Source organism: Egretta garzetta, unplaced genomic scaffold (assembly GCF_000687185.1).
Source record: "Egretta garzetta isolate BGI_Z169 unplaced genomic scaffold, ASM68718v1 scaffold258, whole genome shotgun sequence".
In the NCBI taxonomy this organism is placed as follows: Eukaryota; Metazoa; Chordata; class Aves; order Pelecaniformes; family Ardeidae; genus Egretta; species Egretta garzetta.
The window spans coordinates 1,787,049-1,807,714 of record NW_009260413.1 but is presented as its reverse complement, the minus strand read 5'-3'; the positions used below and the strand labels follow the sequence as shown (position 1 = coordinate 1,807,714).

Below are 20,666 nucleotides of genomic sequence, written 5' to 3'. Positions count from 1 at the left end.
TAGGATGGACTAGATCTGTGTATCTCCGTCAGCAAACTGTAGGACATCACAAGCAGTTGCAAGAAATTTTAGCTGAATGAAAACAAGCAGCAAGCTGCAAAGGAGCAAAGTGGGGAAAAATTTACAGATGTTCAAAGTTAGACCCGATTTTGAGAGGGCCAGAAATTAATTGTGATGGCACTGCTTAAAATGGCTTCTGAATTTTTTTCAGAAGGGCTTAGGGGAGCCTTAAATTTAAAAACATTGAGAAATATTGGTGTGGGTGACCTTTTGAGATCCTTTCAGCCCCTATTCTGTGCCATTGCTTGCCCGAAAGATTTTTAGTTTCATGTTTTATGAAGTAAGGCATAACACAAATCAGCAAAAGTAAATTTAAAAATAAGAACAAGTCTTGGAATTTTTTCCAGATTCTATTTTCTAGGCCGTAGTTTAAGGTAGGAGATGCTTTTAAATTCACAAGAAATTTAAAAGGGTTCTCTGAAATTTTATTTACATTTGGAAAGGGTTATTAGCAGGTGACACTTAACATATAAACAGAAGAATATTTAAGTATGGGCATGTTTTTACTCTCAAATCTTTCCCCTCTTAACTTCAGTAGGACTGCTCCTGTGCTTTAAGTTGCCTGAATACTTTGCTGGATCAGTGCGTTGCCAGAATGTTTTCTTCCCCCAATCCGTTAATTCCATATCAAAACTTTGTAGCTGCATTCATATATTAATTTGCAGAATATTTGCTTTTCCTATTTCAAAGGTTTCAGTGGCAGACATTATACAACACATCACTTTAAATACTGATGTCCTTCCACCTCCTTCTAAGGCTCATTTTCTTTTGTAATAAAAAAACAGCTTTCACAGTGATCCAAATTACAATGGCTGGTGTACTGTAGTGAAGTTATTGCTTTGCCTATGTTATATGCTGCAGTTACTTTTCATAACATCCGAAAAATAAATGAATCCCCTCAAAATGAATGGGATTCTTGCACTATTGATCTCAAAGGAGTTCTGTGTGGAAACAGTAATTGTAAAGCATACTTCACTGCTGGCCTCTCTCCCCCACCTCTCTGTGCTCACCAAGTGCATTACTCCAGAAAGCACATCTCTTCATCTTGTGACGGTGTATATCATCAAGTGTGCCCTGCTTCTGCAGTTCTTTTTATGTTCCCCAAGTTACTCGCATGGAAAAACTTTAAAATAGAGAGAAGGAAAGCGAGATAACATGCTGAGGGTTTGGGGCTGGCCTTGTTAAACAAATGAGAAATTATGTTTTCTCCCAGTTTGTCGCATCTGCTGTCGCTATTGTGTGAGGAGTCAAACCTTTTTTTGGAAACGGTAACACCATGGGATTTTGATGACTGTCCAAAGTACTTGGACTTTGCATTCATGTTTTATTAGCTGATTCCATTAATGGAATAATGAAATAGTTAATCATCAGTCAGCTACATACAAAATATTAGTAGATAAACTAAAATCACTTAGATTATTCGTTCTATTTGGCTCTTGAAAATTACTGCATTTCTTAAAGATAACACAAGTAATTTGGAATGTTTTAGCATTTGCCGTTGACAGTACTGAGCTGACTGGCTTGGACTCTTCAAACATCTATTTTTAATAAAATAAAAGCATGTCTGGTTAAATTGTCATAATTTATGTACTTGCGTAGCAAGTTCCAAAGAAAAGACCATGGTGCCTATATTTAGGATTCACAGTTTATGCCAGAATGTAAAATTTCAATCAGAACACATAAGCACACAGGACTGGCAGTTACTGAGCCATATCCTTAATTTTAAAATACTGTGAATTCCATAATGCTGCTGTCAGTGTAAATACCCCTGATGTCATCAAGATCTCTCTTTGAAGTATCTCTCCAGATTCACATTTCATAATTTCCATTTAGACCTTTAATTTAAAATAAAACTGAAAAAGGGCAACAGCACAGCTAATTAAAACTTGGGCAAATGAAAGCTTGCACTACTCTTTGCCACTGGTATATCACCACCCTTATAATCTCTTCTCAGCAATTGCTAGTCTTACATCCACAATTTCCTGGCATTCTTAAAGTAATACCCATCATATTTTACACCTTGAAGGAATATGTAGAATTTAGCAAGACAAAGCAGTGTAGAGTCTGTTCTAATTTGGTCATTTAAAATGCAGGCTAACAAACTGCTTTTTTGTGTACTCAGCCCAGCACAACTTAAAAGACATGAATGTGATTCTGCACCAGCTCTGTGCTTACAATTTAGCTTTAATAACTACACAAACTCTTATACTTGGAATATAAGACCAGGCCAAACTGATGGCTCTTTTGCTTCCCTGATTACACCATTACTCTGGGCAGAAGTCCTAGCTCATGAGCCTTCCTGTTGCATCTATCCAAAATGGGAATTGAAGGCATTGTTAGTTCAATCATCTCTGATTGTTTGTTTTGGTTTTTGTTTTCTTAAACAAATATAAAGGTCAATCTGGTGATGTTTCTCTCCTTCTCTGTTTCTTTGTAGCGAGAAGGAATTTCCACACTGCAAACAATTTGCCTATCAGCAACAAATTTCCCTTTCCTCCTTTCACTCTCCTCTCCCTCTTTTTTCCAGCTTCCCCAGAATTTTACCTGTTCCGATGCTACTTTGATTTTTACCCAGAAAGGGTAAAGATGGTCTTGGCAGATACTACAATCTTGTTTAGCAGGTGGGACATCTTGGGTAAGGAGGAATGTGTGGTCCTACAGGTGCCCTAGCAATTTGCCTACTTCCTCCATTCCACTAGGACTAGAAGATTGTGAAATCTTGAGGGGACGGTAGGAGGACTGGTCGTTCTCTAGTGCTGTGTCTCATTTTGCTTGACTGCAGCTCCTTAAATGCAAAGCAGCTTTAGAGAAGATCAGGATAGTTAGCTGGCCTTTTCTTAACCTCTGCTTATGCATTTTTAACATACTGAAGCAAGATGTTTGGAAGACCTTGTACTTTAAGTGGTCTCTGGAAGACCAGAGGTGGCAAGTCTTGGCATCATCATACTTCTCATGATCAGCTATTCTGCTGTTCCACTGCTTTGATAAAAAGCAAAGTTTTAATGCTGAGTGCCCTTGAGTCATAAGTAGCTTTTTCATTGATAGTTCCTATCCTCTGTCTTGGGGCCCTATAGGTTAGTTTATTTGGCTGAGGGCAGAGTAGAGAGCTTTGAAAATGAGATGTAATTGAGTTAGCACTTGCGGGAGGGTTAGCTAACATGAGGTGCTCTGGGACATTAATATTCCAGGGCAGAAGGCACTAAAAAGAAATGAGAGACCAACTAGACTGTCCTGCCAGAAGAACAGTATTTCTCCTTGTGGGCCTCGTAGAGTGTAGCCAGTCTCTGTGTTTAGTAAGCTGAACATAATTTATCAGCCCAATTGAATTTTAGTCTGGAGATTCTCCAACAGGGTCCAGTTGCATAGATTTTTCTTGCAAAGCAATTAGCTGACCAGTGGTTTCTTCTGCAGTGTTTGTACCCCTTACTCAGTTCTTGAATGTCATCAAAGATAAGCTATGGTCTCCATGCAGAATGCCAACACCTACCTGCCCATTTCAATTGCTAGAGTGAAAATGGTAGAAGACTCCAGCCATACCCTTTATTGACCACAGCTGCCTTCAGGACGATGATGCCCAGTGTTGGGGAAATGTGTCTTCCAAATACTGTGGAACCGATCTGTCAAAGGTCCTTGGTTTCTTTTACCCACTGCAGCTCACAACTTACCATGTGGAATGGAAGGCTCCCTGTGTCACTCAGATGTTCTAGCTCTGATAGGACCTGGATAAAACACTGTCCTTTCTTCCTCAGGTAGAAGTCATGCCATGGTTCTCTTGCTAGGTTGGCTCTGAGAAGAATCACAAGGGGAGGTTCTCCTGCAAGATCTCAAGGAGACCAGTTCAATTTGCAGTGCCTCTTGGAATGTGTCCTCACTTTCCCCTTTCCCCTCAGCCATGACTGGCCTGCTCTCTCTCGTCTTTATAGCTGTAATCAGGGATCACTTGTAAAATAATATGATGGTGCAGTCGTGTATTGTGGTATTTTCATCACAGTTCCTTTCAACCCAGACTCTAGATGCTTTTTCTTGTGGCCTCTTTTGTGGCAGCATTTTTGTTGTGCTTTTTTTTTTTTCCTTTCTCCTGTTTTTTGCTTGGACAGATGGAACAGTGACCAACTCCTTGCTGACTGTGGCTTGTAACATCAAGCTTGGCTTGAAGTAATCAGCCCATTTTTCCTCTTTCAATTATAAACATTTAGAAATCCTCGTAAGTGGACTGATGCAGTTAGCAGCTTCTATCAGAGTGTTTCAGAACAGTGGCAGATGCCCAAAGCTTTTCTTGTGGCATTTGGCAGTTTGAGGAAAGTGTTATAACTTTCATCATCTACTTTTGCCAAATGGATCAAATTATTCCAATTTCCAGGAAGATAAAAATCAGCAGTCTGGAATCTTCTTTGATTTGGGTTTTTTTTCGGGATATGTAAGGGAATGGAATGCATGGAGAATTATCGACCCTGCTTGAGAGACTGCTGCCTGTTTGTTGCATTTGCTTGGTGTTGGTTCATTTTTTTTTTTTTTTTTTTTTTCCCTTGCTGTTTATTTCAAAATGAAATTGCTGGGTTTTTTGGATTCAGTCTGCAGGCAACACATCCTTCAGTGTGTTCTCGTGGCAGTTCAGGATGAATGTAAGTTCAATACAAGTTAAGTATATATATGTGTATCTATTTTTGTATGTAGATAGAAGGCGCTGTTCCTTCTGGGGAGTAATAATTTTGTAGTTTAAATACACTTAATAGACTTCAACATCATCTTTTTAATCCTTGTGTAGTACTAATTTTTAAAAGATTCCTCAGTCATGGGATTTTTTTAAAAACTGGTCTCAGTTAACTTTTATTTCCCTTACTTGCAATGATTTTTCTTACATCTGTTTATTGTTCTCCCTAATATGACTAGTGGATGCATCATAGTTGCTATTTCCCATGTGTTAGCAATTCTGCCCATAACTGTAAATCCAAGACGGGACAGAAGCAAGAGTGGTGGGGACTTTTGCTGGTTTGGGGATAGTTTATTGGTTTGGTTTGGGTTTTTTATCCCCCTCTAGTTTTAATGTATGGATTTGATAGACTGGACAACATCCCCCCTTTTTAATTTGTGCTTCTATTTAGGCTTCATTTACATTGGAATTTGCTTTAGTACATTTTAAGAAAGAGTAAAAGCCCCAGTAATTGTAACAGTTGGGTCTGATTAATCAGATCCAATAGTTGTCTGGTTTTATTTGTTTTTGTTTTCTGGGGGAAGAAAAATGAGCTAAATAACTCTTCTATTTTTCTGATTTGTCTACAATTAAAATGTTTGATTTTTGGAAAGTGCGATCAGTTCAAGGAATGTGCTATCAGTTAATTAAAGAAATAAACCCCTACTACTTTCCTAGTTTATTAATTCTATCTTCTGTCCAAAGCAAAGAAGCTAGAGTAGACAGAACCAGCCACATAGGTAAGAACAATAGCCTGGGTTTCTTTTCACCTTCACATAAAACTGCCGAATGCACATCTTCAGGACTTCCTCTGGATTGTGGGACTCTGACCATGTTTTATGTTTCTCATAGGTGGTGTCTTCTAGACACACAGGGGCAAACTGAGTATACAGATCTCATGAAGAGCTCATTTAGATTATGTCTGATGTTGGGCTGGTAGATTTATTATCAACGTAGTTTTAGCATTATCCCGGGTAGTGGCTCAGAAGTGTGAGGGAGCAGTTGCTCATAGCAGCGTGTGCTGGCACAGTAGGAGAGCTAATGTGTGGGGCAGGGAGAGAATGGGAAAGTGAGACATAGGAAAGGAGGGAAACTTGATGCGTGCCCTGTTCACATCATTCTGGGTGTGTCACTATCATTGACATATTTAAACTCTCATGTGACCTACCTTGAATTTTTGGTTCTCTGAGCATTTGGCTTAACCTCAGTAGAGTCTGAGAATACCTTGGGATGAAGAGCATAGAGGTACCACTTGACACCTGCCCTTGGATTGGGTAAAATTGGCTGCTGAGTTTTGGCTTGGTGATGAGAGAGTTTAATAAATGCTAATATCTTCCAAAAGCGCCTTCTTTGATCCGCTTTCTTGTTATAGGGAAATCTATAAGGCGTTTGCCACTGTGTACTATAGCACCCGACTCTGAAAAAAGTTCCTATTTGAAGGCTGTGAAATTATATGAATTCTGTTACAGTGATTCTATTTGTATATGGATGTTTTTTCATTGTTCTTAACCTGGCTTATAAGGGATCATGATGTATGGTTGCAAACTTACTCTGATGTGAGTATGTGAGTTTAATATCACTTCTGTATTTTAAATGGTAAAGGTGTATGGCAACCTGGTCTACAGTGCTTCCTCTACCTGGTTCATGGGCAGAAAATTACCTGGCTTCACAGGTTAATGATTGCTCTCAATGGGTTGTCTTTACCTCTTCCCTCAGATTCATGTTTCCTTTATTTTCTGGGACAATCTGAACTAATACCATTTTTAAATGAATAAATTCAAAAGATTATTTTTTTTTATCCAGGTTCTTTGAAAGTTCAGATAGAATGCTCTCTACTAGTTGCACTCAGTTCCTGGTGGAGGTATTTTTCATATCAGTAGCAGCTAGAATGGCATGTTTTAAAAGAGAAGGAATGTAGAAGGTAGTGTGGCATAGAAGGTTTGGGTCTTTTTTGCCCCAGGTCAAACCCCAGAATAGATTGAGCTAGAAAGATGTAGGCCTGGATAAAGTAGATGGATGTTTTTTATAAGTACCTTGGTAAAGTTAAGATTGGTTTGAGAGCCTTAACCTATATTTTGATGTATTGAAGCATGCTTTAATGTTCTGTATTTCTGCTTTTGCTCTTTTTTTAAAAAAAAAGGAAAAAGCAATTCCTAATACTGGTAAAAGTGCTTGTAGGTTATATTAAAAATTACACATATGAGGTAATTTAATTTCTGAAGTTTGCACCACTGTGGCTTATGTGTACGCTGTTCATACTACTTGCTTTAATCTTGTTCTTTGGTAATGGCTTGCCAACCAATAAGAAAAGAGAAAAATCCAATAACCCTGGAACATAAACTGAAAAGGTGTAAGTGTTGTGTTACACGGTAATGTAGTAGCTTTAAAAAAAAATAAAAAAAAAACAAACCAAAAGCAAACCACAAAAAAGCTCAAAAACCAATGGATTGTGTGAAAATTAACAAAGCTCAAAGTAGCAAACCAAAGTGTCTATTTGCGATAAAGACGGCAATTGTACTCCATGTTTTAGAGTTGAGGTCTCTGGGAGATGGTGAGCATTTCACAGTGAGATGCAGGCATTCAGATTCATTAGGAGCCAGATTTTGGGGGAACTGCTGAGGCAAAAGTATCTGAGGAAATAAGTCAGGAAAGTGAGGAGCCAGAGTAGGTAAGAAGCAGTGAAGTGGAGGAGAAAGTAGACCAAGGGCTTAAGCAGGTGAATGTTGACAGATTTGTTGGGTTGATTTGACCTGTTAGTACCCTGCCTCTTCAGCTGGTTATTACCATCCCTGTTCCTCAGTTGTTCCGGTTCATGTAATGGGTTTGTAAAACAAACAGCTCCCTGCAGCACGCAATGCACGTTGGCTTCTAATGCCCTGCTGCAGCTTGTGAAAAGGGTGGTGGGGTACATGCTTCTTACATGGTCTGAGTGAAATTTGATAGAGCTCATCTGCAAGATTCATGAGGGTAGGCAGAGGATTGTCATGTGGAAGGAGGAAAATATGTAGGAGAGGTTAGAAAGATAACAAATTGGGGACAATGCTCCATCTTTCATATTTGTGGAGACAGAGGTTTAGAGAAGCGAGAGACATGTAAACTCATCAAAGTTTGAGGCACTGAACAAGTCATCTGCTGTGGAATTTAAAGTGAAATTTTGACCAAGAAAAACCCGCTAAGAGACAGGGAAGGAAGTATCTCTTAATGGTCAAACATAAAGAATTATAAGAAGAGCTGCTGAAAAACAGTGCTTCCTGTTTGTCGTGCAGTCTGCCTGTGAATTTATATTGCTTGAGTTTGGAAGTATTGTTTAAGAAGTGTTCTTGGTTTTATCCCTTCAACCAAATGCAGTGCAAAGGATCTACCACTGTCATGAGGTATTGGAAAGAACGTTCAAGTACAACATTGTTCAGTATGTAGATCTTAAGCAGCCCCAAGGTCTCTGTACCCTTCTCTGAGGCTGTGAAGCTGCTTACATGGACCATTTGAAAGGATTATTTTAAACTTGCTGTCTTTCTTGCTCTAATAGCATCTTTCAGTACCAACTTTTAGGACTGAAGAATTTGCTGTTCATTTTCCTTTTGCTCCCCTCTTACGTTTCCTGTCTTTCTGCTCTTCACCTCCTGTCTTTCCCATGCTCTAAGAACTCAATGCATAGTACCCATGGGCTTTGCCAAATTTGCCGTTATCTGAAATAGTGTTTTAAACTTCCATCAAACCTATAGAGGACCAAAAACCAATGACCAGGGGAATGGTTTCAGGAGGAGTAGAGGCAAAAAAAGTAGAAGGAGGATGGTTTCTTGAGCTCTGGTACATGCAGTTTTTGTGTTTCAAAATTGTCCCTTTGTACAAAAGATGCAGAACCTGATTTACCTCTAGAAGCATCTGTTTGACATGCTTGCTTCCAGTACCTGCTCTAATTTCTCAGGTTATGGTTTCTTCCTATTACTAGCTGCTCTATGACTATATATTACAGATCTCATTAAATCTCACTTCTTTCCTTTTCTTGACAGCTGCAAATCAAAAAGAGCCCTTGACTCCTAAATTTAAAGTGAAAGAGGAGCCTAAGGATGAAGAAGCTGCAAGTTCAGCCTTGTCTCAGTCCAGCTATGTGTTCAGCCAGGAATCTGAAGCCTCAGCTCCAAACGTCCCTGAGGAGAAACTCAAGCCACAGGAAGCGCAAGCAACTGTGATGAGGCAGGACATGTCAGTCAAGGCAGCATCTGAGCTCCTCATGAAACTCTCAGGTAGATATTTAATTTAATAACCTGTTACAGATGGACAGAATCAAATAAAAATGTATGTTCTGCTAATTACGCTTTGTCTAACTGTCAGAATCAAGGTTTAACTTTAAGGGGAAGTAAAAGGGTTGAATTCCCTGCTGGGAACAGGTTAAGTGAATGATTAAAAGGCTTTCTAATAGACTTCAATTTTTAGGACCGACATGTGAAAGTCTGTCTGAGAGGCTGGGTTTTGTACTTCCACACTTAAACTGGATCAGTTAGTTTTTAAGTCTTCTCTAAAACTGGACAAGACTTGTTTTTTTAAGCATGCCAAAGTCACACAAGAGGTGCCAGTGGAAATTCTTACAAGTTTAGTAACTTCTGAGATCCCTGCCAAACCAATCTGAAATTATTTGGCTTGATTGGATACAACATTGCATTCAACATTGAATTTGAGCTAAAATTTATACCTGAAAGGCTTTAACTGACTAGGATCTCCCCCATAAATTCTAACATGTAATTAATTCACTTCTGTTCATACCTACAGGCTTTAATTTGCAGAACAATTTGAATCATTGATTTGCAAGCCTTCTGTGTTAATGGTGCAAAAAGTGCTCCCAAGGTACAAAAGTTGATCAGAGTAGAAGTTTCCCAATTTTTCACAGACTTCCAAATACTAAACAATTGGTTATTGATATAGTGCAATGTTCCTGCTGGTAACTGGTTTGAGTATAGTGTTCTGGTAACAGAACTTTACAGCCTAATGACTGTTAACCTGTGACTTTATTTTTCTTCATGCATATAGATTTCTATAATTATTTTCATAAAGAAAGAGCTCCGTAACAATGATTTCTCAAGCACTTCAGAGACACTAGGGTTCTTGGTTGTGAATCTTGAATTCACCACTAGTAGGCTGTGTTTAAATAGTTTTATTACAGACTATTATGTTAGAATATTTGTGCCTTAAATATCTGTTCATATGAGTGAAATCTGGCACATATAAAATCTTCGTCAAGTCTTCAGTCACTTCTGTTGGGAACTCCCAGTCTTTAAAGGTTGTAGTAAGAAATAGAGTAGTTTACCATTTCTCTTATGATCCTGTAGTGATTGAGCATTTTTTGCTGGTAGTGGTCTGTTTGGTTGATCCATAGATTAGAAGGTAAAGAATTTCTCTAGGATTTACTCAGTCAGTATTGCTGCAGTTGGTATTCCTGAATCAGACAGTGGGTGGGGTTATACCAAGTTTATCACATACACTGTTTCCAACTTGCACTTTTCTGAATTACCATCTAAGGCCGAAACTACAAAGCAGAAAACATTAAAATACAATTTAATGTAGGATAAATATAAGAGGAATATCTAAGATAATAGCCTCTTTGGTGTTGTTTTTTTAACGTTTACTTTATCCAGTAAAATACTCTGAGATCACTATTGACTTTCCAGTTTATCTTAAGCAATTCTGCACTCTGGTTTTGGTGACTTAGAACATAAACAATTAAGACACTTCTAAAGAATAAAGTGAAAACATGAACATTTTTCTTTTTTCCTTTTTCTTGGTACTGGAAGGAGCGAAAAAAAAAAAAAGAAAGGAATGAGTAAGTCTGGATGTTCTACTGTCAGTCTTCAGTCAAGTGCCCTTATTAGACTTGATGTATTATACAGCTGGGTTTAAGTCAGGTCCTTCCTGGCTCTATATATTCTTGATAAAGACTGAATGGATTACATCCTTGCTTTGTTATTTTCACTTTCTTCTGTGTAATACTAATTACCAAAACTTGCACTGCATACAATTTCAGCAAGGGATTTCCAACATAATAGTATTTTGCTTTCTGCATTCCTGACATACGTGCTTCCATTATTCCCCTGAGGAATAATATTGCCAATTGTTGCAGCTTCGTGGGAGCCTCTTGGGATTTAGCCATAGACCTTGCTGTCTGCTTTCACGTGAAGAATACACTGGTTTATATTTTTCACTGGGAAATCTCTTTTCCCAAACAGAGGTGCTGTGCTGCTAGCTCTTAGCTGAGCTTGTACAATGTAGTGGAAGAGCTTTCCAGCCCTGGAGCCTAGTTTGGGCTGGCGCATACTGTAAGACAGACTTAGTGGAAATCACCAGCCCCTCTGAGGGAGGGACTTGTCAGCCACTCAGAAACTACTCTAAAGCTAGGAAAAGTTAGGAGAATAAATGTATTTTACTCTACTAGAACATTAGCAGAATATTTATCAGTTGTCATTGTAGAGGTAGACGTACCAAAACAAGAAAAAAATCACATGCAGCTGTCTATTTTAGTCTACTACACAAGGCGCTCTCTTTTGTCATTAAGCTAAAAAGCTGCCAGGACACCTGCATGCTTCTAGCAGCACAAAACCACAGTTTAAGATCAGGCCCTTACACTGCATATTCCTTTGGAGTTGGACCTTATCTGGAGATGCTATGCCCTTTTATACCAGGTTTTTTCTCCATTGCCTTTCACTTCGATTCAGATCTTCTACCTCACAGTTCACAAATTTGATACCTAGTCACTTGATACCTGGTTGCACTTCTTCCAAAGCATTATTCAAACTAAGAAAGCTAATGTCTCTTGGGCATGTCTAGGCAGAACCCATTTCCAACCAAATAGTCAAAACAAAACTTCCTAACAACTGATCTGCTATTTAAAAATAAATGAAACGCCCATTTGGAAGCAATGGTCTTTGGGGTTAACACAAAGTTCAAGCCTGCAGACTTTCAACCTACATTTTACAGAAGAACATAAGATGACTACCATGATTTATACAAATGTACAAAGGTGAGGTATGAATTCTGTCCATTACTAAGTCTTGACTGAGACTAGATCCAATGGTAAGCAAACACATTTGAGGAGGTAGTGGAGTGGGGTAAATCGCTCTCATCTCTGTTTGGAAGGGTGCCATCCCTGCAAGATTTTAAATTCCTATTAAATGTTGCACAAAATCCTAAGAAATTGAAGTAATGTGTTTCAAATACACCTGAACCACTTTTCTACCTTCTTACCCGTTCTCCTTCATGGAAAAGCTAATTTGTTTCTCAAAATGTTTAATTAAGTGGTGCACCCGGTGATCCCTGGTCAGTTTTATGCACTCAGTCTTGTAAACTGAAAGGTAGGTTCCAGAGGAGACTGAAATTTAAGATAAATGTTCTCATCTACATGCTAATGTTTGAGCCTAAAAACTCATTTTGTGTTGAAATAGTCATGCTGCTAATGTGTTTTGGACATGTATTATCTTTCAGAAGCATACAGTGTTTTGCCTCCTTGTCCAAAAAATGAATGCATGCTGGAGGTGTATAAAATCTATTCCAGGTACTAGCATTTTATAAGTAATATTTCACCCTGGTGCCTTGAACTATGACATTAGTATGTCCCCGTCTTTCCTAGAAATGTTGTCTGAATCACATTTACCTTTATTTCAGCTATATCTTATTTGCAAAATGTAGTCATTTTGCATTTCGGTAGTAACTTGGGTTGTTTTCCTCCTCTTTTTTTCAGTGGCTCAATTCCCCATATAGTGCACACATCCTTGTTATCACTAGCAAACGCATGACCTTTGTACTATTCCATTCCTTTGGATTTTTTGTACTTCAATCTTCGGGTCACACAGTGCTTCTTATAATACATCGATTCCCCAGTGCCAACAATGTGTCATAATTTTGGGTTATCAGCAGATGCAATTAGTGCTTGCTTACTTTTTGCGCCGAGGTCATGAAGTAAAATGTTGCATACAATTGATTCCAAAAGCATTCTTGATCAACTCCATTTATTATCACCTAATTATATGATAATTCCTCTTTTAGCACAACTCGTTATTGCAGGGGTTGTGGGGGGTTTTTTTCCCTTTTTTGAGTAAATCTTTATCCACTTGAAAATGTTTATGCTAATTTCATATTTCCTGCCTTGTAGTTAATTTTTTGACACTATATCTTACATTTAACTGAAACCACATGGATTAGAACTTCAATTTAAAAAGAGGAAGCAAAAGAAAAAAGAATAATAGCACAATTCTAGCATAAGATGAAGGCCAGAATACCTAGCGCTACTCCTGTTCCAAAAATGGCACATCATGTGTTAGGGCACAGTAACGTGAAGGGCTATCTGAGAAAGGCTTTAAATTAGCTCCTACCAAAACCAGTCTAGTCACAACAGGCCAGACTTCCAGAGGAACTAAACAACAATATAATTTTTAAAAGTTTGCTAACTAGGAGTGCTATCTATGTGTGTGTGGCTGGACAGCTGGTGTCAGAGTTACCTCATTTTAAGGCTTGGGTGGCTTTATTACTTGGCTGTCATCAGCAATGTGAACTGACAACAAAAACAGCTAGTAAGCCATTATTCTTAGCAGTCACAAAGTCTTTCCAGGTTTAGTGGGTTGCGTTGACAGTCTTTCGGTTTGTTGTTACTATGGTGAAGAAAAAGTACATTACTGCAGTCTTTGGGTGAGGCAGGGGACAGAGAAACTAACTTTCCTATACGTTTCATTTTCATAACTTTGCAGACCATTCAGGGAAGCGCTTGTATGGAGCTAGGCTGCTGTCTTTGGAGATAGCTGTTGTCAGGACCCCGTGAGAGCCTCTGTACTGGGATTGCAGGGGAGCTGTCAAGAGTGCTTTCATCCCTGCTTAGAGGGCCATGATAATGGGCAGAGGAGGGAAAATACAGGGAAGCCTTTTGTTCCTTGGTCTCTAAATAGCTCATTAGAAAGCTCTGGGCAGCAGCAGGTGCTTCTGTAGAAGCCCAGAAAAGTAAGCAGATGGGGAACTAGAGAGATGGCAAACCATGGCAAGTCACACCACCAGCTTAAATCCTGCTACTAGCCAAGGGTATTTTGTTGTTTTCGGTTTTTTTAAACAACAGACATGTGAAATAGATTGTGAATGGTTAGAGTGATGCAGTGTTTTAATTACAGTATAGAAAAAAATACAAGTTTCTAGAAAGCTAGATTTATAATTGCAATGTGTCAGCTCCAGATTTTTTTGAAGACTTTGAGACTCTCCTGCCAATGTTGTACTACATGAAGTTCCTATCAGGCAATGGTACGTTCATTCAGTCTAACAAACTTTTCCATGACATCTATATAATAACATAATCCTCAAAGGACTCAGCTAGTAATGGATTCTTACCTATTGATGGGTTCTGCCGTGTTTTATGACATTAATGGTTAAACCCAAAAGCAGGAAAAATGTGAAAAAATATTGTCCATTCACAGGGGAAGTATAGGGTGGGAAGTATGGAAGTCTGCAAAGTCTAAGTTTTTTTTTTTTCCCCATAGGTCTTAAAAAAACCCCTCACAAAACAACAAAAATCACAGAAAAACAAGTACCTTATAACAGAGCCTAGCTTTTAGTTCAGTAGATGCTATACTCTACCTTGAAGTTATTTGCAATTCATCTTCTTCCTTTTTTCCATGTCAGGGTAATCTTGACATTTAATGAAAACCATGTTAGTTTAAAAGATTTAGATAATTTGGAATAATAAGAAATCATAATGTCTGTGGTTCAAATGTGCTTTTGGTGTTCTAGGAGGTTTTATTTTATTTTATTTATTAGAATTGTCACTAAAGAGTTTAGGCAAACCCCCCAATCCTTGGCTTTACTGCTATTCCTTGATAATGTTCAGCCAGGTGGGAGTGGACACAAAGCTATGGAAAGTGGGCGTGTCCATTTTTTTCAAAGTGTCAGGGGATTGTGGATGCACAGTATCTGCAGAAGGGCCTCTTGCCAGTCCCCCTTGCCTTTGGAGAGTGAGCTTGTAAAGACAGGAGAACTGGAGCCAGGCTCTCTGCAAAGGTACAGGTTGCTGCAGAAATGCTACACTAGAATTTTCTTGAACTGGGAGACTTGCATAGATTGGAATATGTTGTAAAATAACAATTCACTGCACCTGTAGACTTTTTATCAAATTCTTCTTGGTCTATGTTTTGAGGGATTGGCTGCGTTCTGCAAGTAGGGTCTTTCAGGTAAGCACCATAATGCTACCATTTAAATGGAAAGAGCAACAGATGAGTATCACAACTCAAATTATTCTATTGCTTTAATTTGCTCCTCTTTTGTTGTTGATTTGCATTTTTGTAAAACTAAGCCTGTAGTTGCAAAATTCTGGAACATGGGAGTTCAGAGGTTCCACTTTAATAAATATGAGCCCCTTTTTTTTTTTTTTTTTTCAAATTCAGGATCCTGTTACATTGATTCAAGGCCCATTGACATTGTCTTACATAAAACAGCCGTTTCAAAAAAATACTAGCAAAATAAAGCATCAAGCACAGCGCCCTAGGGAACGTCAGATGTTACTCGTTGTGTGTCTGTAGCAGAACCTTCAGGGCTCGCCAACTGTTCCCTACCTCTGAGGTTTTATTTAAGCTGTTTTAGGGCATGTTTATTTCTAGCAAATCAGAACAATTAGCGTAACAAAATGCCAGATTCTCCATACTGAAAGCTTTTGAAGTCGGTACAAGTTGACCCACTAGTTACCCCTGTCTGCTTGATTGTGAAAACTAGTACATGAGTCCAATTTATGAGACATATGGGAAAGGCTTTCTTTTCTAAGTTGATTCATAAAGTTGATTTGTAAAGCTGATGGGCATTTCAGCAAATATGAGCAACTTAGAATTTTAGTTGCAGGATGAAGTTTTGAATAAAATGGTGGGAAGAAGCATGAATGATTTAACAAGAATTCATTTGATTTCAGTGATGGAAAGTCATTGGACAGCTATTGTATCAGCAAAAGCAATATTTACTATATGGTTTGTGTTTTTTATTAAATCTGTCCACTTGATTTTGACTTTCATCTCAGATAAAGTGAAAAGCAGACTGTGTTGCATTAGAAGAGCACGTTCAATGTGTCCCTTATGGAGCAAGTGAGTGCTGCATAGAATCATAGAATACTTTGGGTTGGAAGGGACCTTTAAAGGTCATCTAGTCCAACCCCCTCTGCAATGAGCAGGGACATCTTCAGCTAGATCAGGTTGCTCAGAGCCCTGTCCAACCTGACCTTGAATGTTTCCAGGGATGGGGCATCTATCACCTCTCTGCGCAATCTGTTCCAGTGTTTCACCACCCCCATCGTCAAAAATGTCTTCCTTGTATCTAGTCTGAATCTACCCTCTTTTAGTTTAAAATTGTTATCCCTTGTCCTATCATAGGGCCTGCTAAAAAGTTTGTCCCTATCTTTCTTATAAGCCCCCTTTAAGTATTGAAAGGCTGCAATAAGGTCTCCCCAGAGCCTTCTCTTGTCTGGGCTGAACAACCCCCAAGCCTTCCCCCACAGGGCTGCTCTCAATCCTTTCATCCCCCAGCCTGTATGGATACTGGGGGTTGCCCTGACCCAAATGCAGGACCTTGCACTTGGCCTTGTTGAAACTCATGAGGTTCACATGGGCCCACTTCTTGAGCATGTCCAGCTCTCTCTGGATGGCATCCCATCCCTCAGGTGTGTCAACCACACAACTCAGCTTGGTGTTGTCTGCAAATTTGCTGAGGGTGCACTCAGTCCCACTGTCTGTGTCACTGGTGAAGATATTAAACAGTACTGGTCCCAATATGGACCCCTGAGGGACACCACTCATCACTGATCTCCATTTGGACATTGAGCCATTGACCACAACCCTCTGGACAAGACCATCCAACCAATTCTTCATCCACCAAACAGTCCACCCATCAAATCCATCTCTCCCATTTAGAGAGAAGGATGTTGTGGGGGACTGTGTCAAAGACATTACAGAAGTCCAGACAGACGACATCCATAGCTCTTCCCTTGACTACTGGTGTAGTCACTTCACCATAGAAGGCCACTGGGTTGGTTAGGCAGGACTTGCTCTTATTGAAGCCATGCTGGCTGTCTTGAATCACCTCCCTGCCCTCCATGTGCCTAGGAGGATCTGTTCCATGATCTTCCCAGGCACAGAGGTGACACTGACAGGTCAGTAGTTCCCAGGGTCCTCCTTTCTACCTTTTTTAAAAGTGGGTTCAATGTTTCCCTTTTTCTAGTCACCAAGCACTTCACCTGACCACCATGACTTTTCAAATATCATTGAGAGTGGCTTGGCAACTACATCATCTGATTCCCTCAGGAGTGTGGGATGCATCTTGTCAGGTCCCGTAGACTTATGTATGTTCAAAGACCTTAGATGGTTACAAACCTCATCTTCTCTTACAGTGAGTGGGACTTTGCTCCCCCAGTCCCCATCCTGCAGTCCATCTACTCAAGAGGTGTGAGAAGAGAGGTTGCCAGTGAAGACTGAGGCAAAAGAAGTTATTGAGTATCTAAGCCTTCTCCTCACCTGTTGTTACTAGTTTGCCAGTCTTACTCATTGCGGGGGTATGTTTTCTTTGACCTTACTTTTCTGGCTGACATACGTCTAGAAGGCCGCCTTATTATTCTTTGCATCCCATGCCAAGTTCAGCTCCAGCTGCGTCTTAGCCTTCCTGACCCCATCCTTCCTTTTCTTCCTCATGGAGGTGGTTGTGATACAGGGGGTAGGCCTTTCTGACCTTAGCAACACCTCTGGTGCAGATGGACTGTCATCCACATCATCCATTGACTGGCCTTCCATATCTGTTGTACAGAGGCACATGGGAAGGTGAGGCAGGCATGGAGGGGGTTTTCCTGCCATCCCAAGCATGGACTTGCCTCTATTTAGTCTTTTCCTTTAAGCTACTGCCTTCAGCCTAGTGGGAAGATGATACAGGGTCCCCTTGATCTTGTTTTTTTTCTGGTGGCTGTTCCTGTTTCTGTCTGTGGGAGGGCAGAGCTGGGTTCCACCAGTCTCTCTTTCTCAGATTCCCGGATGCTCCTTAACCTTTCTACTTCCTGCATGTGGAATACTATACCAGTTTGGGGCTCCCCTGTTCAAAAGGGCTATTGAGAATTAGTAGACGGCCTAGAGGAAGGCAGCAGACCTGATTAAGGGTCTCGGGCTCATGACCTACAAGGAGGCATTAAGGGAACTGGACCTGTTCAGTCTAGCAAAGGAAGACTAACGGCAGATCTAATTGTAGCCTGTAACTACTTGAAGGAAACTTAGAAAAGTATAGTTCTCTGTGGTGGCAGATGGTAAAAGAAGGGCCAACAGCTACTAGCTGCAGCTTGGAAGGTTCAGAGGGGACATTAAGAAAAATTTCTAGTGCAGCACTAGAACAAGTGTTACCCAAGGATGCTCTAGCTTTCCCTTGCTTGGAGGTTTTGAAAATTCTGCTAGATAAACCTGCAGCTGATCTGATCTGGTGCTAATGATGCATGGAATAATTTGGTTTGGAGGGGACCTACAGGGTTCATCTAATCCAATCTCTTGCTCAAAGCAGGTCCAAGCAGACCAAGCTGCTGAGGGTCTTGTTCAGTTTTGAATGTGTCCAACTTCTCTCAGCAATGTGTGGCAGTATTTCGCCATCCTGACAGTGAACTTTTTTCTGTATGTGTAAAAATAATTTCCCATATTCCAACTTGTCTGTCGACTCTTATACTATCACTGTGCATTTCTGAGAGAAGTCTGACCCTAGCTTCTCTATACCTTCCCTTAATACCTTAGAAAGTTGTTGGCAGCCATAAAATGTCCCCTTAGTGTTGTTTTCTTAAGGCTGAACAAACCCAGTTCTCTTAGCTAGTCTTTTCCATCTTGCAGCAGGCCCCTAACTATCTTGGTAGCCTTCCACTGAACATGCTTCAGGATGTCAGTGTCTGTCCTGTACTGGGGAGCCCCAAATGGGGCACCATAGGATCATAGAATGTTTTGGGTTGGAAGGGACCCCTAGAGGTCATCTAGTCCAACCCCCCTGCAGTGAGCAGGGACACTGCTAGCTAGATCGGGTTGCTGAGAGCCCCATCCAACCTGGCCTTGAATGTTTCCAGGGATGGGGCCTCCACTACCTCTTTGGGCAACCTGTTCCAGTGTTTTACCACCCTCATTGTAAAGAATTTCTTCCTTATATCCAGTCTAAACCTACCCTGGTTTAGTTTAAAACCATTACCCCTTGTCCTGTCACAGCTGGCCCTACTAAAAAGATTTTCCCCGTCTTTCCTATAGGCCCCCTTTAGGTACTGAAAGGCCATAATCAGGTCTCCCCGCAGCCTTCTTTTCTCCAGGTTCTAAATGCAGTCTCGTAAGTGCAGAATAGAGGGTTAGAATCTCCTCCCTCTACCTGATGGGTACAGGTTTGATAATATGGCCCAGAATACGGTTGGCCTTGGTTGCCACAAGGGCACATTGCTGACTCGTGTAGAGCTTGCATTGGATTGTGGTAGTCCCAACTTCCTGAGAGAAGTAGCTTGAATAAGCTCTTTCTAAAACTTGGCAATCTCTGTCCTAGGATGTAGAGAGGTGTTGTCTAAGAGTACATTTTAGAGGCACTCTTACTGCTACACCTTCCTGAGGTGATACTGTCAGGCCTTCAGGGATGAATGCCTTTGGGTAGCATAGGTATTGTCCTATGTTTCTGTTGGGTTTGAGGTTTTTGCGATTCCTTGCACTTGTGAATGCCAGAGAACCTGAAAGCTGTGGAAGAAATTACTTCCTCCTGGAGCAAGCCTGTCCAATATTGCATTTTTCATATCTAATGTGGAAAATTATCTCCCTCGATGTGTATAGGATGAAGTTCTTTGAGGCTTTTAGAGATAAGCTGATAAAAGGTTATACTGCTCTGTAAAGAAACAGTGTCTCTGTGGCTTGATGATGGTACATCCATGTATGCAATAATTTTCTCTCATTTTGTTAAGCTGTTTCCGTACCACGAAGTTAGAATGGTGTATTAGGTGATTTAGTTCATCTTCTGCCAGATGAGCAATGTTCACTGCTGTGCTGTTATGAGCTTCATCCAGGTTAGTTTTGAATGAATAGCAGACCATGTTTAGGAGATCACGGTCTTGATACTTTAAAGCTACTTGAGTCTTTATCCCTTGCTGATTTTTGCTAGGAATTAGATGTTGTACTTTTATAAAAATCTGGTATGAAGAAAATTACTCTTGTATACTAACTTTTTATTCTGATACATAGCAGTTTATTTAATCTAGCCCATCTAGTCAAGCAGAAATGCAAAAGTGGAAAAAAGACAAAGCTATTGTGATTTTAATTATTTGAACCAGGAGGTCTTTTGGTGTACCAGTCCTTGATTTGGAAAACTTTAGCTGCGCTATGGCCCTGGGAGATACCTGTGTAAGGAAATAAGAGGTATCGCCTTACTCCACAAAGGAACTGCCTGGAGCACAGAAGGGAAAAAAATCTTCAAGAAGTTAGTTTGACTGCCTGTATGGTGAGATGGGTAGGGGCATAACCTTAATTTATGGTCTTTTGCCAGCACAGCTTCTAGCACAGCTGGATTGTATGCCTGTGAGTGCTGCTCATGGGACAGAGTGTGCTTCCCTTTCATTAGCTCTTGTAAAATTATCATAGAGACCCTCCTTCAGTCTTCTGTGCATGTTTGCTTTTGGGAATTGGAGTATGACAAGATTCACATTTGGCGGGGACATTCTGTCAGATCAAAAGGGGGCAGCTGGGAAGATAAAGGTCAAAGGAAATGATCAAATATGTAAATTTAGTTAGGGCAATTTGAGTGCTAGCTGATTGTGGAGGAGAGAAGGTCATTGGTATTGCTCGACTCTTGCCTTAGTTGGGGTTGTATCAGTTTGATTCAAAAGCATTTGCAGGACAGGGAATTAAACTGTGTGGAGCAGGAACAGAAATAGAAAGAATATTTT

The 20,666-nt window shown here is 40.1% G+C and overlaps 1 protein-coding gene across 1 annotated transcript in view; it reads left to right on the top strand.

Moving 5' to 3' along the window:
• Positions 1-20,666, top strand: part of ZNF827 (zinc finger protein 827) — a 79,376-nt gene that overhangs the window by 21,499 nt on the left and 37,211 nt on the right. The window contains exon 5 of the mRNA XM_035899193.1: positions 8,761-8,994. Within this exon, the coding sequence (XP_035755086.1) occupies positions 8,761-8,994 (234 nt within the window). The remainder of the gene's footprint in view (positions 1-8,760; positions 8,995-20,666) is intronic.